The 17955-nt window shown below is 51.1% G+C and overlaps 2 protein-coding genes across 2 annotated transcripts in view; both read right to left on the bottom strand.

Annotated features, from left to right (window-relative positions):
* The window catches only part of C5H4orf50 (chromosome 5 C4orf50 homolog), a 63730-nt gene extending 49006 nt beyond the window's left edge, over positions 1 to 14724 (bottom strand). Inside the window, exons 1-3 of the mRNA XM_028848332.2 lie at positions 12411 to 14724; positions 7885 to 8285; positions 1872 to 2010 (exon numbers count right to left, since the gene is read on the bottom strand). Coding sequence (XP_028704165.2) covers positions 1872 to 2010; positions 7885 to 8171 — 426 coding nt within the window. The 5' untranslated portion in view covers positions 8172 to 8285; positions 12411 to 14724. The remainder of the gene's footprint in view (positions 1 to 1871; positions 2011 to 7884; positions 8286 to 12410) is intronic.
* JAKMIP1 (janus kinase and microtubule interacting protein 1) overlaps positions 13082 to 17955 on the bottom strand; it is a 182636-nt gene continuing 177762 nt past the window's right edge. Inside the window, exons 21-22 of the mRNA XM_078001920.1 lie at positions 15916 to 15960; positions 13082 to 14724 (exon numbers count right to left, since the gene is read on the bottom strand). Coding sequence (XP_077858046.1) covers positions 14695 to 14724; positions 15916 to 15960 — 75 coding nt within the window. The 3' untranslated portion in view covers positions 13082 to 14694. The remainder of the gene's footprint in view (positions 14725 to 15915; positions 15961 to 17955) is intronic.

The raw sequence follows: 17955 nt of genomic DNA, 5'->3' as shown, positions 1-17955 counted from the left end.
CCTTGTAGAAACTGCTGGTCCCTGCAGTACCTTTCACTCCCTAACAGCGTGTCACTTGCTGTCACCCTCATCTTTTGCCCCTCATCACACTGTGAACATCATTACAGGGCTGGGTCCAATTCACCTCGGAAATTCTATAGGCACATAGGGCACAGCTCAAAAAGTATTTATGACAGCATTTTCCACGAGACATCACATCAGTGGCGGAGGAGTCCCACTCAACACCACTCTACCTGTGTTAAAACTCCCCTCAGGACGGTAATGAGGAGGTACTATGAGCCAAGGAGGAGAAGTAACTCGATTTTCTGCACCTGAAGTTCAGTATAAAGGGAAAAAAAATTCCACTAGGATATCTCCCTGGCATCTCAAGGACTATTTTCCATTTAATTGGAATCCTTGGATTTCCACGTCCAATTCTATTTCCGCTAATAGCTATGCCAAGTGCTTTTGCAGCTTTTTGACAGTTTCCCACTGTAAGAAACATGTATGAAACACCTATGAACATCATGCCCATTATACACACCTGTGCACAGCCGAAACAAGTTTCTCAAAACAGTACTCCCTCTAGCACATGCGATGTGCTTTTACATTTCTTAGTTTCTATTGATTTGATTTTTAAGTGCCAGTTGTGAGCCCCTGAATTGAATTGATCTCACCTCCCACAGATGGGTTGCAACCTGCAATTTGAAAATCCCTGGCTGCATTCTAAATAGCAGCAGGCTAGAACAGGATGCCTCCAGGGACTGTTGGGCGCCGCTTGCGGCTACCTTGGAGTTTTGCGGTTTTTGCCTCTGCAGCCTTTCCTAAAAATGGCCTACCCTCCAGCCCCATCATCCTTCCCCTGGAAAATTTCAGTAATGGCTAATAATTATAAAAGCAGATAGTGTCATTTAAATACCTACTGTTGGGAGTGTTTTACATGTATCAATTCAACCCACACAACAATCTGAGGGGGTTGGTACTATATCATTCCCACTTCACAGATGAAGAAACTGAGGCCCAGAGAGGTTAAGTCACTTGCCCAAGGTCACACAGCTAGTGAGTGGCAGAGCCAGGGTTTGGCTCTAGGCCTCTGCCTCCAGAGCCCCCGACCCTTAACTGCTCACTCGTTCTCCAGGGAGCTCTCCAACTTCTCCGCCTGCCTCCGCCATCTCTCTCTGCCATGCAGGGAGAATGGCATTCCCCAAATGACCATCTGACCCCGAGGCTTCCCTACTTAAGTCCCCTAAAGCTTGTTCCCCATTGTATTCAGAATTGGGCCATGCAGCGGAGTTGGCCATCTGGCCCCTCTGGAACTTTCCGACTCACCCACTCCATCCCCAGCAGGGTGACATCCTCTGTATTCTCCCACACCTCTGTGCTGTGGCCCATGCTGTCACTCACGCCTCACACGCCCTTCCCAACAAGGCCCAACTCACACGGCCTCAGCTCTCTGTAGCTCTCCTCAACTCCCCCAGCCCCCTGAACACACGCCGGGGGGGTTCCCACACTCCCCCATGTCACCCCACATCCAGGTTTAGAGTTACTTGTTTTTTATCAGTCTCCCCCATCTGCATAAGAGCTCCAGACCCCAGGAGCCCTGCATCAGCCAACTCTTGTCCTCAGACTGTGGCCTGGAGCTGAGGTCCTCAGGCACAAGAGCTTCCAGCAAGTGTGCAGCCCCCACAGATCACAGCCCCCACCCCCACATCCCTGCACGCCCCAGGCCCTGCAGTCACTACCATGCACCATGAACTTAGGATCTCTCTAACCCTCCTGACTGGGCTCTCCCAGGCCCACCCTCTACTGTCTTTGTCTACCTGCAGCTGCTACTGAGTTCCAGCAGCTCTGCAGTCCGGGAAACAGGGACTGGAAAGAAGAAGGAAACGTACCTGGCTGGCCAGCTCCCCCTGCAGCGCTACCAGCTTCTCCTGGGCCTGCAGCCAGGCGCTTCTCTCCTGAGCCACGTGGATGTTCAGCTGGTCCACCTTCCGGAGGAGTTTCCTCTCTGACAGCTCCAGCTCCTGAATTCTGCAGCGTGAAGAGCAGGGAGGCACTTGCTCAGGTGCAGTCAACATGGCCTAAGGCTTTTGCAGACCCCGGGGCCAAATTATTATTATTATTGTTTTTGTCATTTGATCAATTCGATGTTCTGGCAAAATGACGTTTTGCATAATATTCATGCATATAGTTCTAAAGATTATCTACAATACTTCAAAGACGTTATTTGAACAATTAGGTACCATGCATCAGAAATCTTCAATGTCCTCACACCGAAGCCAGTAATTGCAGATTCAGGTAATGCCAACTAAGAGTGCCTGAGCTTGAGCCATTTAGGCTAAGAGCTTTAACTTGGTGGTTTCAATGAATCCTCACATTGCCAGCTGCAGGTGGGTTCTGCTACCCCTACTTCACACAGGAGGAAATAGGATCAGAGGGGGCAGACTTTTGCCCAAAGTCACACAGCATTATAGAATCTAGTTGGTCTTACTTCCGGACTTAGCATTGTCAGCCTCTGCTCTGCTGTCTCCCATTTTAGCTACATTCTTGTAAACCTAAGGAATGATTGAAATTCAGAAAAAGATTTCTACAACTGAAAAAAATTAATCTCTGCATTACTTACTCTTCCAGATGAGAAGCTGGAAGTGGCTTAACTGTCTATTAGGAATGGCTAAGTCACAGGAAGGCTTTGCATGGTCTTGCAAACACACTGGAGCTATGTCACAAGCAGATGTGAACTCAGACTGGATGTGAACCCTGATTGCAGCTCTGTGGGAGGGAGACACAAGCAGGGTGGGGGCAGAAAGTCCAGAAAGAAAGCCCGGGCTCCTGGACCCATAGGGTGAGAAGGCACTGAGAAGACTGGCCTGTCTCCCGTTATGCCTAGTTTACAAGTCCCCTTAATGTGTCAGTCTTGCCTCTATAATAGAAACCATGATACACGTGAAGGTGCACTCATAGCCTCCGTGCCTAAGCTCTGCATATCCTCACTCCTCCCCAAGTCCCCGCTGGACGCCTGCACACCCAGGACAGATACTGCTGGCCTGGGTGAAGAACTAGCTTTGCCTGCCGGCTCTGCCATTCACCAGCCATGGGGCCTTAGCAGGGCTAGTTCAGCACTATGACCCTCCGTAACTTTATCTATAAAACAGAGGTCATTAACCTTGTTCAGTAGGTTTTCATGAAGATTAAATTACATGATGCATTATTATTAATGATAAGGCCAAGAGTCCCTCTCCTATTCCAGTTCTCATGCCCTGAGGAAAGGTCTCAAGGATGGCAGACCAGAGCGTGCTTTCTCGTGAGGATCATAATCAAGCTCCTTCCAAACTGGACCACAGGAGCAGCTCCAGTTAGCCAGTCAGGCTGAGTGCTTTCCAATGCGTTATACGATATGGGGAGATTTGCTAGGAAAAACAAAAGCCTTTCTTTCTAGTTCTGAGACCAGTCTGTAACAATAACTATGAGAACAGTATTTAATTCTGATACAATTCCTAATCTTAAACGAAGCAGAAAATGACGAATTTCACTTCGGCAGGGCAAATTTTGGCCCCAAGTTTATCCAGGCCCTAATCCCTGGAACCTATGAATGTTACCTTAAAATGCAAGAGAGACTGCAGATAGGATTAAGTCAAGGATGGTGAGATGGGGATATGGACTCGGATTCGCCGGCTGGTCTCTAAGACCAATCACAAGTATCCTTGAGAGAGGGAGACAGAGAGGGTTGAGTCTAGGGATGGCAGTGTGGCCACCAATGCAGGATTGCATGCAGCTGGCTCCAAAGATGGAGGCAGGGCGGGGAGCCCAGGAATGCAGCTCTAGACCTGGAGAAGACCAGGAAATGGATTTCCCCTCCAGCCTCGGAGAGGGCTTGGCTCCACCCACAGCTCGACTAGCTCAGGAAGACTGATTCCCACTTCTGGCCACCAAGCTTGTGGTGATGTGTTACAGCAACTGTGGGAAGCTAATACACTCACAAATATGACATTGACAGTGAAGTATCACTGTTCCCCAATTAAACCAATGACAAATGTGGATGATACTTTTACTGTGTTTTTAGGGTTTTTTGTTTGTTTGTTTTGTTTTTTTGAGATGGAGTTTCGCTCTTGTTGCCCAGGCTAGAGTATAATGGCACGATCTTGGCTCACCGCAACCTCCACTTCCCAGGTTCAGGTGATTCTCCTGCCTCAGCCTCCTGAGTAGCTGGGATTACAGGCATGCACCACCACACCCAGCTAATTTGGTATTTTTAGTAGAGACAGGATTTCTCCATGTTGGTCAGGCTGGTCTTGAACTCCCGACCTCAGGTGATCTGCCCGCCTCGGCCTCCCGAAGTGCTGGGATTACAGGCACCGTGCTGGCCTAGTATCATTTTAAGGATTAATTATGTTAATACTTGTCAAGCCTGTGAACAGTGGCTTGGTACTGAACAAGTACTCGGTAAGTACTTAGCTGTTATTAATTTTACTGCATGTAGACGGGAATAAATATGCAACATGATAGTGTTATGAAGATGGGAGTGGGATTTCTTCACATTTCTAACAAAGCTGTTATATTATTTTGAGAAGAAATACTTCTGTGCTTCAACTCTTTATTTAAAGCAAATCCAAGACATACTACCTGGCCTTCCCCCGCTAAACCCAAACACATTGTGACATTCGTCTGAAATCCGTGCTCAGAATCGTGCTTTCAGACCCTGGCCTCAGCTTTCGGCAGCCCTGAATCACTTAGTATTTCATCCCTCAGCCTCAGTTTACTCATCTGTTAAAGGCGCTGATGTCACTCTATGCATCGCAGGGTCCAAGAGAGCCAAGATGGGGCAAGTATGGGAGGGCTTAGCCCTGTGCTAGCTCCCTTTTCTCCTCCCCTGGCCCTCTCCTGCAAGATGGTGTACCTCATCTTTAAAGAGAACAGAGGATGAGCCCTCATTCCCCCACAGGCCCGGTCAGAGGCTCCTCCTCCCCACGGCTCATGGTGTCCCCCTGGGCACTCTGTCTCCCCCTCCCGTGGAGGGGTCCCCTTTGGCTGAGGTTCCCTGCCTGTCTTCCTGGGGTCCATTGATCTTCTGGTTTCCACCACCAACCTTTCTAGAAGATTTGAATGTACAACCCTGTATGGGCCTACGCTGCTAGTCTCTTGGGCCAGGGCCCTGCCTTTCCCAGCTCTCAGCACCCAGGACTTCTGATATGGGCTCAGTGCATCCCTGCAGAGTTCCTGTGTTGAAGGCCTAACCCCCAAGTTCCTTAGAATGTGATTATATTTGGAGATAAGCCTTTTCAAAGAGGCAATTAAGTTGAAAGAAAGTCATGAGCGTGGGCCCAGATTCAACCCAACTGGGGTCCTTGTAGGAGGAGGAGATGAGGACACAGACACACACAGAGGGGTGCCCATATGACAACACAGGGAGAAGGTGGAGTCCACAAGCCACGGAGTGAGGCCTCAAGAGAAACCAACCCTGCCGACCCCTCGAGCTTGGGCTTTTGGGCTCCAGAAATGTGAGAAAATAAATTTTTGTTAAGTCACCCAGGTCTGCAAATAATGTCATTTCATTATAATGCTGATGAGAAAAAAAAAAAAGATTCTCAGCCAGGGCCACTGTCTATGTGGAGTTGGCCCATTCTCCCCATGTCTGCGTGGGCTTTCTCGGGGTACCCTGGTTTCTTCCCACAGCCCAAAACTGCACATTAGGTGAGCTGGCCTGTCGACACAGTCCCGGCCTGCGTGAGTGTGCGCGTGGGTGTGAGTGTCCTGTCCAGGCCTTGCACCCTGAGCTGCCGGGAGAGGCCCCAGCCACCTGTGGCCCTGAACTGGAACAACTGGGTAAATAATCATCTTACTTGTGTTTTTTTTGAGTCTTTCTTAAATTTAAATTTGTTTGAGTCTTTCACATTTATTTCAATGTTTAACATTAGAAGTGGTTGGGGTCTTTATTTGAAAGTTTGGTGATGTTTTTGTGACCTGAAATATGCTGTAGGAACTTAACTCTTATTTGTATCAATTAGCCTATGGTCAAATTACTTTTGTGGCGGGGCGTGGTGGCTCACGTCTATAATCCCAACACTTTGGGAGGCCGAGGTGGGCAGATCCCTTGAGGTCAGGAGTTTGAGATCAGCCTGGCCAACGTGTTGAAACCCTGTCTCTACTAAAAATACAAAAATTAGCCTGGCGTGGTGATGGGCCCCTGTAGTCCCAGCTACTCGGGAGGCTGAGGCAGGAGAATCACTTAAACCCAGGAGGTGGAGGTTGTAGTGAGCCAAGATTATGCCATGGCATTCCGACCTGGGTAACAGAGTAAGATTCTATCTCAAACCAAAGCAAAATAATAAACAAAAACAAATTGGTTTTGTTGTATGTTGGTTCACTTAGTCACAGTTTCCAACAACCTATGGACAACATTCAGTGAGGCCTTACTGTGCTTTGTCATGGCAACCCAGGCAAACTAACATAACTTAGTATATGACTCTTGGAGGGTAAGTGTGTTGCTGAATGAATGAAGGAATGGGCAATCACATAGAGTAACAGAAGAATTTCTCTGATTTGTGAATTTCTTCATGCATAAAATTTCACCAAAGGGAAGAAAAGTGAATCACATGTGTATCCACATTCAATGGCCTGCCTTTACTGAAACAAAGGCAAGTACAAGAAAATGGGGAAGTCCTACAAAAATCCAAGGCACGTGGCTGCTGGGATATGAGTAGCCTGTCAGAATCGATCCCCGCCACCACTGCACTGTGCTTCCATGCTGGGTGTCTCTGATCTACATGCAAGGCCTAACCTCGTTCTGCCAGTCTGGGTGTCAAGACATCATCAGGAAACAGGATGGGCTTTAGAGAAAGACCTGGATTCAAATGCTCCACCTTGAGACCAGGTCAACTCCATCAGGCAAACAGAGCCCACACCAGGAAGTTCTACAGAGAGAAATGAACGCAGAGAACCTATTTCAAAGATGACAGCAGAGTCCAAAGGCCAGACAGAGATGACAAGCAGCCTGGATTAACAACTGCCAGAAGCCACCTCTGCCCTGGGGGCTGGACGGTCACACAAGGAAGAGATGCCGTTACCAGGGCAGGGCGGAGCAGCCAGGCCACCTAGTGGGAGCTGGGACCACAGAGGAAGCTGAGAGCACGTCTGAGTTACAGCCACAGTGGGAGATGTCACTGTGGGAACAAGAGCGACTTTATTTTAAATGCTAATCCAGCACGTGACTCTTGACTAACCCTGAGTCCACGAATGCCTCCAAGATGTGGACTTGATGTAGTTCTCTTTACGTAGAAACACCTATTCATTGTGAGTTTCCTCCAAAACAACCCCTGTTGTTGCAGAAACCACAGGCTGTGATTCCTGTAGCCACCTACGCAAGCCTTCCAGAGCACATACGCTTTTTCCCCAGGATATAAGCCCTGGGTTGGGGGTGGAAGGTTTGCTGCATGGACATCTATTTGTCTGGCAGCTGCCTAAAATCATGCTTCTGTCTGCCAGTTCCCCGAAAAAAATCACCCCAAACCGACCAGCTGGATTTGTCTGCCTCTTTCCTTGGTTTCTCCGTTCCTTCTGTCCTTCTGGGTCACTTTGTACATATGGCCCTTTCATGGAACAGTCACCCAGAGCAGAAGAGAGGGAAAGGACCTGGCTTCTCCCCGCCTCCCTCCATTTCAGGGCCTCCGGTTGGCTGCACCTCCATGGAAGCTTTTGAGCAGAGGAGCCCAGGCAGCCTCGCCTGCAGGTACAGCACCGAAGAAGGAAGGCGGGAGAAGCAGAAGGCAAGTGACTGAGTGGGCAGGTTACGTGCCTGTGGAGAGGTGGTTTCCCCAACTGCGTGGTGTGATTCAACACACTATGGTGACACACTCTGATGGCCCTGGGGTTTGTGAAATACACACAGAGAAATCAAAACGGCATCGCTACCTGCTTCTCAGCCCGGACTCTGATGTCACGTACTTGTCCACCGCTGCTGACAGCTTCTGCTGGGAGGACTCCAGCTGCCTCCTGAGGGCCCCCGTATCCACGTCTGGGTGACCAGCTGCTTCTTCCTGAAGACCTGCCTGCTCCTCAGCACTATCTTCCATGTCCTGGAATATCCAGGATGTGTCAATCTTCACATCAACGTTCATTATGTCGAACCCCTCACTGCTGGGGGCTCTGATGACATAGCTGAAACTCTTCTCAGTCCGTCCCTTAGCTGTTGGCTCCATCTCGCAAATATTTCATGGGGCAAGACTTAATAATAAAATTAAGTGAGTTTGCAACATTGACTTCCTGGAGGTTTCAAGGTGTGGTTGTGACTTCAGATTGTTCAGGAGAATATCCTTTGAGAAGGGCAAGAACAGGTGGATTATTCATGAGTGGGTGACTTGGGTTTCATCTGCACAAGCATCATACAATATGAATGAAAGCCTCTCATTTTACAAGTCAGCATGCCAGAACTCACGCGAAGCAAGAAAAAGTTGCAGAAAAATCACATGAGATGAAATGCCTGGTGATGAACACAGAGAGGAAAAGTAAGATCTCCAGGTAAGGCCATCAGATGTTGGAGACGCCCAGTAGTCAATGAAGCTCATCTTTTTACCACATAATGAATAAAGTTCCACACCTCCTCTCCGAGTACAGCACATACTTTTCAAGGACCTAGAGTTTGCTAGGGGAAGAGGATGGGAAATTTATGCTGCCCTGGGTGCCGTCTGCACCAGGGGCGGGGGCCTCTCTTGCCTTACCCAGTCCAATTCTCCCAGTGACCCTATGAGGTAGGCGTTAACATGACCATTATACAGATGGTCCGATGGAGGCTCTGCAAGGTGAAGGAGCTTATCTGGGCCTCACAGGTGGGATGGGAGGTAGCAGAGTCAGGATTCAAATATGGATCTGACTCCCACACTAGAGAGTGTGCATTCTGACACAGGAGATACGGTAATAGGTGAGCAACAAGACCCCAAAACAGGAGCGAATGCATCCTTTGGGCACCCGGAGGAGGGGGAGGGAGCTCCAGGCTGAAGAGATCGTAGGAGGAATGGGGGATTACAGCAGAGAGAGGTGGGGAGGGGACTCCCCCAGGTGGGGAGCATCCTCAGGCCACTGCCCCGCACAGAGAGGCAGGACAGGTGAAGGGAACGGGAGGACCAGACTGAGCTGGCCCGGTGGACACACAGAAGGAGGAAGTGGGGAGTGAGGACAGAGGAGGCTGGGTGCCATCCTCTTACAGGCACTCAAGGACTCTGGCGTTTCTGTGGGCCCCTGGGAGAAGGGAGGTGCCTGGTCAAATGTCATTTTGAGGATCGAGCACTCCGGGTTGGCAGGAGCAAGATGGAGGCAAACAGAAAATAAGAGGCTTCCATCTCCCTGTTAAAAATAAGAAACGTCCCCCCTCCCTTTTCTTAGAGCATTTACTTTAGAAAATTTGTAAGTTCTTTCTTTGTCTCTTTGAAATATGTGTAAATCCTTTTTAAAGCGAAATAAGCCTTTTGCCAGCTGTATGACCCGGGAATGTTTTCCTGAAGGACCTGGGCACCGCCTCTTTGGGATGTAAATTCCAAGGAAAACAGCGCCCCTAGTGTTCAGTGGGAGGAAGGAGCCTAATTGGCCAGGCGCCTGGCTCCAAAATGCAAAACCTGTCACAGGAAGTGACAGAAGGGTGGAACCCAGGTGCAGGAGACGTTTTTTTTCCCTTTGTATAAAACAAATTAATGAACACAGAGGGTTGCCCTAGTTGCCAGGTGAGTTTAGGATGAACCATGTGAAGCAATGACGCTATCAAGTCCTTTTCCGTAGGGATGAGGGTGAGAGAATGTGTGCATGCATTGTGCCTGCCTGGCTATACAAAAGGTTGAAACTTCTTTCTGTCTTTGCAATCTCTCAGTGGGTTGCCTGTAATGCATCTCATATCTTGGTTTAATGCTTATTCAATAATAAAACCTTTTTTTTTTTTCTTTTCTTTGTGATGAGGTTTTCTGCACTGGGAGAAGCTTTTGTCTTTAATCATATTTTCCCAACAGTGGCCAATGTCTTGGTGGCCACAAGGGGTTTCAGTGGACCTGGGGCGGTCAGAGGCGGGGGGCGGGGGTGCAGTAGAGCCACTCAGATCCCAGGCGCTGGGACCAGGCTGCCTAGGTTCTAGGCCTGTCTCCATCGCTTCTCAGATGTGATTTTGGACAAATTACTTAACTTCTCAAAGAAAAAAGGAGGGTAAAAATCGTGCCTAAGTGAAGAGCTGTCGAGTAATAAATAAGTCAATCCCTGCAAAGCCCTCAGCAGAGCACCCGGCACACACTAAATACGCATGCTGTCTGCTGGATGGGGGGCAGACGCAACACTGTCCAGCTGCATCCAACTTTCAAGCCTGCTTGCCACATGATCCTAGGCAAGTGACTTGGCCCCCTGCAAGATGAAACTGGCAGCAGTCCCCGCTCCCCGCTGTGGCGATGACTAACTGAGCTCTGGGGAGGTGGCGGGGGGTGGTGGTCGGTCCTGTATCTGCACTGCACCATGAGTCCCGAGGAACATCAGCCAGGAGGAGCCAATGCAGAGCAGGAGGATTGAGTGACAGCTGAAGGCAGCAGCAAGAGACTGAAAAATTACCCCAGGCCCACCAAGGAGGAGGAGGTGTTCCAGCCCTTCCTTGGGAGCAGCCCTGAGGGAGGGCACGTCCTTCCTTCTCGCCTAAGGACAGTGAAGCAGGCGGGGCCTCTCCAGGGAAGTGTTCTCAGGTCTTTTAGGTAAGTGACGGAGGCTCTTGGGGGAAGAAGAAGGTCAAACAGAGAAAATCGTGGCCTGCCTATGGTTTACCAACCTCTGTGGTAGCCTGGGGTGGAGATCTGAGCCTGCAGGCCCCTCAGAAGTGACAGGGCCTGGGCAGGAGAAGGGGACAGATTGATGTGCAGATGTAAGGATGGGGTTCTGACCCCTTGGGATCCTTGGGGAGGTTCCCTGAGACTGAGGGTGGTAACAGGGAGAACACAGGCTATGGAAGAAATCAAGAGTCCCTGTTTCTACTGGAACAACAGCCCCTGAGAGTTGGGGGGAAGCTGGGAGGGAAATAAGGAGGTCTGGCCGTGTGAAGACCTGGACTCCACCCTACTTCAGAGCCGGAATCTGGGGCGTAGAGAAGGGCCCTACAGAAGGCCCCAAGAGTCCCTACAGAAGGCCCTAGGAGTCCAGACAACCAGGCGGGGCGGGAGGGAAGAGGACCCTACAATGGCATGTTTGCCATTTCCCACCCAATTTGGCAGAGCCCTGGCAAACCCTGTTTAAATGTGAGAAAATAACCAAAGGTCAAACTGGCCACTGTTTGTCCTGGGGGTATCAGGCAGGATTGCTACTGGTTACAGAGGGGTTACAGCCGGCGAGGAAGACCCGGGGGCCACAGTCCTGGATGCTCCCGGCGGATAAAGGAGCAGCGGATGGGAGCAGATGTTGAATTTGCTTGGGAAGGATGGGGAAGCCGGAGCTAAAGCGGGGCATGCAACCAGCCAGGGTGAGCCTTGCTCCTGACTGGGGGAGACGCCCGCCCGCCCACACATTTGTATTCCTCCCCTCCCCTCAGGGCCCAGCACCGAACTGGGGGCAGGCTGTGTAGGATTTCACACCCTTGAGCGTGAGCTGGCTCTCAGGGCATTCGTGTGAAATACAAAGCCCATTTCACCTAAGTTGCTCGGCACAGGCACTGCGCTTCAGCCAAAACACCTGCAGCCAGTTGCAGACCCGGAAGGGAAGTGGGGTTCGGTGAGAAAAGCCTCATACCCGTGGGGTAATGACCTCCCAGTTTGCCCAGAACCTCCTCCATTTTAAAACAGGAAGTCCTGTGTTCCCTGAACCCCCCGCCGTCCTGGACAAATCAGCCCGGCTTGTCCCTGCATAACTGGTCTCCCGGCCTCAGTCCCGGCCTTGGCTCCTCAGCCGGCAGGAGGTGGCCAGAGTGGCGGTGACAGAACGCAGTCTGACCCCTTGACTTCTCTGCCCCAGCTCCTCCCTGGTCGCCTTTGGCCTACAGAGGATTGAGGTGTAAGAGAGAGAAGTGGAAACCTGTGTTTGCACCACGGACATCTCTGTGCCAGGAACATTCGGGGCTGGCTCTCTGCTGAACCTCCCAGCTGACCCGTGGGGAGGGCTATGCTAAAGTGTGGAGCCACACTTCTCCTTTCTACCTGAGGAAGTGACCTTGGGTTCCCCAGACTTTGTAACTCTGCTGCCCTGGAAGCCACATACGTGTTACTAGACAACAACATTCAAAGCCCTGGCAGATGTGCCTGACCTGTGCACAGGGCTGTGGATGAGGGGTGAGTGCACTGGGGCGCAGCACAGCTCTGAAGCTTCCTGAAACTGGGGTCCTAGCAGCCAGGACTGTGCCTAGCAGGGAGCCGGGAAGTCATGGCTGGGACTGTGACAAGAAATACTGGTTCCTAACAGGGACTCTGCATTTCTATGCAGGGAAACCCTCATACCTGCCAGTGTGAGCCTCATGCTTCATCCTGCACCGCCTTGTGGAGGGCCAAAGAGAACGGGTCCTGGCCCCGGGCCGGCTGTATGGACTCCTCTGAGGACAACTCCCAAGGAGAGAACAGAGGATGCTATGTCTCCCACCAGCAGCCACGGTGGCCTGCAGGAGCCTGCGGGTCTAACCCTCCAGCTCAGACCTCTCCCAAGGCCTCACATGGGAACTATCACCACCATTCCTCAGAGTGGCAAGGACATTGCCAGTGTCCGCAGCAGGAAGAGGCCAGGCTGGCAGGGACCAATGGGTCTGACTTCAAAGCCAAGGCCATTTCGGTCACATGATCTCAGTGGGAGAGCCCAGCAGACACAGACACTGCCCTTCACCCAATGAAGGATGGGGACAGGCAGGCGTGAGGACCGCACTCCTGCAGTGGCTACAAGAGTGCTGGACCGACATTCCAGAGACCCATGGGTGCCCCTAGACTTCTGCCCGCAGAAGTTAGCACAGCAATGCATCCTGTGCTTCCCGGCCGGAAACAGTAGGCGTGCCTTTGTTTTCACTCACTGTGTGATCCCACTCTCCCATTGCCCCCTGGGCTGCTAGGATGCCTATGTTTTCAACCGACATCAGTTTGTTCATATTTCACCAAGTGTTGGTAAGTTACGGAGGCTGAGCTAGTGGGTGCTTTGCGGTTTTGATTTCAAAAGAGAATGAGTAATGCTGGGCCATCCTGGCGCATTTCTGCTTAGAGATGGATCCTGGGATGTGGTGTGAGCAGCCCTCCCCGGCTGGCAGGGCCCTTTCTGTGCAGGGCACTGTGTCCTTCTCCATCCGTGGATCTGAGAACTTCTGAGAACTTCTGAGAACTTCTAGCTCTTCTGTCGCCCTCACCCCATGAGTTCCCTCAACTGCCTAAATTTCAGTCATTTCCCTTTTGTCCAAAGGTCCTTCTCACCAGAGACCACAGACCTGTTCCTTCCACCTGATGAGCAGGGCCTGAGCCTGTCCACCTGCAACCAGCTGAGGATGACCCGGCCTGGCCTTCAGCCGGCTTTTCCCATGCAGACACAGCCAGCCTCCTCATCACATTCAGTCTTCTGTTTCACTTCATCTATTCTAATTCCAAACGTCTTCCCGTGCAGAAGTTTGGGAGAAGCATCCTGTGAGCAGGTGGCTTCTTCTGGAGATGCCCCCACCCAGCCTAGAATAACAACAGGAACAACATCGGAAAGGAACTTGGGGAATTGCCTCCTGGGCTGACCATCCTCAGCTGGTGTCTGACTCTCTGTAGCTGCCCCACTCCATCCGCTCTCCAGGGAGGCCTCCAACACCCTGACAGCTCTTCTGGCTCTATCCAGGGGTGGCCTCCCAAGGCAGGAAGAGCTCACTTCCTCCCCACAGTGGTGACAGCAGGACCTGGTCTCGGGGCCGCTGTGGAAATAACCTAGTTCCTGCAGGTGCTCCAGCGTCTCCTCCTTGGCAGCCCCTTGCAAATTACCACCGAGATGCAACATAGGCCTGAGTGTGGCCTGGTTGGTGGTCACGTCTGCTCTATCAGTCCTCAGTCCACCTGGTCGCAGGGACAGTCATGCTCTGAGACTTTTGCCGTGTCACACCCACAAGAGTGACAGAGCCTTCGGCCTCCCCTCGGAAATCTGAGGTCCCTGGGGTCAGCTCCTCCATGATGGGCAAGGCTCCAGCCGCTCATCAGAGTCCTGCCCTGTCTCTCTGGCTGCCAGCTGCTGAATCCAGCTGTGAACAGATTCAGAGGTTTTGCTGAGCAGAACTTGAACTGGGATTCACATTACAAGGACACTTGCAAGTCGCTCCGGCAGACAAACTCTGGGACGAACACACCACGGTTCGTGGGGATTTATGTACACAGGGCAGAGACGGCACCCACCCGGGTCCAGCTGGACACGCACACTGTGGCCTGGGGAGGCATCTAGCGTGGGGATGAGGACTCGGGCCTGTCCCCAGACAGTGCAGTGGCTGCCGATCCCTTGGTTTCTGGTAATTGCACTTAGTTTCCTGGCATTCAGGTCTCTGCCCCCTTGGGCCTTCAAGGTGCCAGAGCTGGGACATGGATGTGGCTCCAAGTTTGACAAAATCCCCATCGTCCCTGCAGAGTCCTTACGGCTTGGGCTGGCCAGGACCCAGCCATGCGTCCAAAGGCTTCCCCTTAAAGCTATTGTCAAATATACATAAATTCTGTTTGCAGTCTCTGGACTTTGAATAGCTTGTTTCGCTGTTGAATTTGGTTTGAGTGGGGTTGGGGTTGCCGTAGGGACTCAGTTTATTCCATAAACTCTTTTTCTATCCTGAAAGATTAAAACATAATTTGAAACGACACAAGAACCAAGGGTTAAAATGACTGCAGGATCCCTTGGCTTTATCTGCCCCCTCCCCCCACTGCTGTCATGAACACCCCAGCTGAGCCCTGAGGGACCTTCCCCCACAACCCAGGAGAAGCAGCAGCAGCAGCAGGATCAGATCACCCATCCCCTAACACCCACCCACCCCCTGTGGCCACCCCCACCCCTGATCAGATGGGACTGAGTGTCAGCTGTCCTCTAAGACCTGAGATCCTTCCCTTACTCAGTCCATAAACATCGAATGAATATCGACCATGTGTCCAGCACTGTCCCAGACACTTGGGTACAGAAGGTACCAGACCAAAGCCTTTGTGGACTGGGGTCAGCCTCAGGGACGCCCATGAGGACATCAGGCAGGGCCCTGGCCTCGGAGCTCAGCCCAAGGGGTCCAGGTAGCTACCTGGTGGGTACTGTAGGTATCCCCGGAACCCAGGGGGCCCTCAGCCTGGGCTGGATTCAAAGACAGAATTCTAGAGTCTATGGGTCCTGGCAGCCCCTGGCTCTGAAATGGTCACTCTCAGGGAGAATGTGCAAGGGCCCAGGTGTCTAGGGTGGGAGCTGGGTCCTGGGGACACACAGGGCTCAGTGGTCAGAGGAGGACCAGATGCTGAGGTGGCCTTGTTCCAGAGGTCCCTGAGCATGGCACAGGTGTCAAAACCCAGCACAGGACAGGGGTGAGAGGGAGCTGAATGGCTTCTTACATGGCCACCCTGGGGCACTTTGCACGTAAGTGGCAGTCTGGGCCCATGAGCCATTTGTCCAGCAACCTCCTGCTCCTGCAGCCCTTGAACCTGGAAGCCAAAGACTCTGGACTCTACAGAGGACTTACTGGTCCACATGGCAACTGAGAGCACCAGGGACTGAAGCCAAACTGGAGAGAACCTTTAGAATAAAACAGAGTCCCCCTTTGTGGATGAAACTCCACAGGGGAGAATCTTCTTCACAGTGAGCCTCCCTGATGCCCCTCCTCAGGGCGGTCTCCCCCGCTGACCCAGCCCCATGAGCTGAGGCGTCCAGCACAACGCCACCTTCCACAGTGCCTCATCTCTCAAGGAACGGGACCGTCAGGGACTGGGGAGGACTCCTCCCGTTTTAGAAAATCATCATTTTCATCTGCGAAAAGGAAAGGATACCAACCCGAGGTCTTGGCTCACTGAAGTCATCAAGGCCACAGAATGAATGCTAGTGAGAAAAACAAAAAAAGGAACAAAAACTATAAAATAATACCAAAAGAAAATGAGGAAAAGAGAAGAAAAAGAAAAGAAAACAGATGTAAGATATGTAGTATGGAACTCAATGACAGCATTTTACAAGAATTATGACACTGAGTTGTTGGGTTGGGAAAGAGAAATGGGAAGTAAACAGGCCTTAGGGACTGATCTCCCCTGGGAAACGCATCCTGGGGCCTTCCACACTCAGGGTGGGTTATCCCGACCCCCTCCCCAAACATGCGGCTAACTCAGACAGGGGAGACTGGCACTCTGGACCGGGACAGGTCTTTTTGGTGCTGTGATGTGGACTTCACGCAGAACGTGGGCAGGCCAGTATAAATAGAGGAAGGCCCAGCCAGTGGTCGTGGTCAGTGGCTCCCACCAAGAGACGGGGGCATGATGTGTGCACCAAAGATCAAGGTAAATTCCACTCAAGGTCACCCAGTCCAACTTACAGACCAGCAGAGCCCTTTCCCCTACACTGCGCTTGCCCAGCCCACTACCCACGGGCCCCATGTGGCTCAGGGCAGCTTTGAATGTGGCCCAGCACAAATGTAAACTTCCTTAAAACATTATGAATTTTTTTTTTTGCAATTTTTTTTTTAGCTCACCAGCTATTGTTAGTGTTAGTGTAATGTATGTGTGGCCCAAGACAATTTTTCTTTCAATGTGGCCCAGGGAAGTCAAAGACACCCCAGCCCTATACCAACTTTACCAGGGTTCTTTCTTCCAAGAGAGTCACTGTTTAAAATCTTTCATGTCATTTGATTAGTTTACTTACAGAGAAAAAAAATCAGGGAAAAACGGTCTTAACAGGAGGAAAAATTAAACATGTCGACTTAAAAGTAGAATTCTTTTCTTACCCTTTTCAGGACTTGCTTTGTTGAAAAGAAGTTGCAAGTCATTAGGTGAAACATATCTGAACATCAGCTGGGGCTTTTGAAAATAATCCTTGAGTTGGCCTTTTTTCCCCCAAAAACAAGGTAATATCTCCTTATATTATTTATTGGAAAAGTCCAAGCTGACAGCCGTCAACTTCTAAACAAGGTGTAGGATCACTGGAAGTCAGAGCTAGAAGGGGCCTTGGGAATCACCCAGCCCTTCATCTTCCACATGGGGAAACTGAGGCCTGGGGAGAGGGAAGGATTCATTAAGACCATCCAGTGGGGTGTGGCAGGAAAGAGTTTCTGGCAATGACAAAGGGACTGATGAGCCAGGGATAGTGGTGGCTGGAGCTATTTCCACGGTCACAGACCCCAGTGCCTATAAGGAAATGAAGGTGGCATGAGGCATCTTGGAAGGTTTCCAGCCCTACAGGCCTCATCAGGCGTCCATCCTGGCCAGTCCCTCCTGCTCTACATGCCAGCCTCCACAACTCCCTTCTGCGGCAAAAGGAGACAGACCAGTCCCCAAACATTGGCTTTGAGAAAAGAGTCAAAACAGAGCCAGAAAGAGGATTCCAACATTTCCCAGGTATTCTCACTGCTGAGGATATAGTGAGTGTTATTTTAAGTGTGTGCTCATTGCACCTGACTTTTAACATTTTCATCAGCAAGGATGACCTTGGGCATGTTTTAAGCCTTTCTTTTATCATATCTGGCTCTGTGACCCATTTTACCAACAGAAGTGGTAGAACTACCTATGAGATGGGAAGAACTGGTGCTGCCAGTCCACATGCCTTGCCTGGGCCCTGGGCTGCGAACTTTCATATCCTCAACCTAATTTCATCCCTACATCCACCCTCAGAGACAGAGCACCATTCCTAGCAGCACATGAGAACACCAAGGCCTGGGGCAGAGGGGTGAATTTCCCAGGCTCTCTGGGCCCACTTGGGCAAGACCAGAGGAGAGCCCAGGCTCATCTATCTGCAAAGCCAGCTTATGCCTCAAGCAATTCTTAAATTCAATCATACTTGAGACCCCCTTGAGTTCTCAAAATATCCTTGGGGAGTTGGTGGGGGGGGCAT

This window comes from Macaca mulatta, chromosome 5, assembly GCF_049350105.2.
Source record: "Macaca mulatta isolate MMU2019108-1 chromosome 5, T2T-MMU8v2.0, whole genome shotgun sequence".
Lineage (NCBI taxonomy): Eukaryota > Metazoa > Chordata > Mammalia > Primates > Cercopithecidae > Macaca > Macaca mulatta.
Note: the sequence above shows the minus strand (reverse complement) of the source record. Positions and strands in the feature narration are given on the sequence as shown.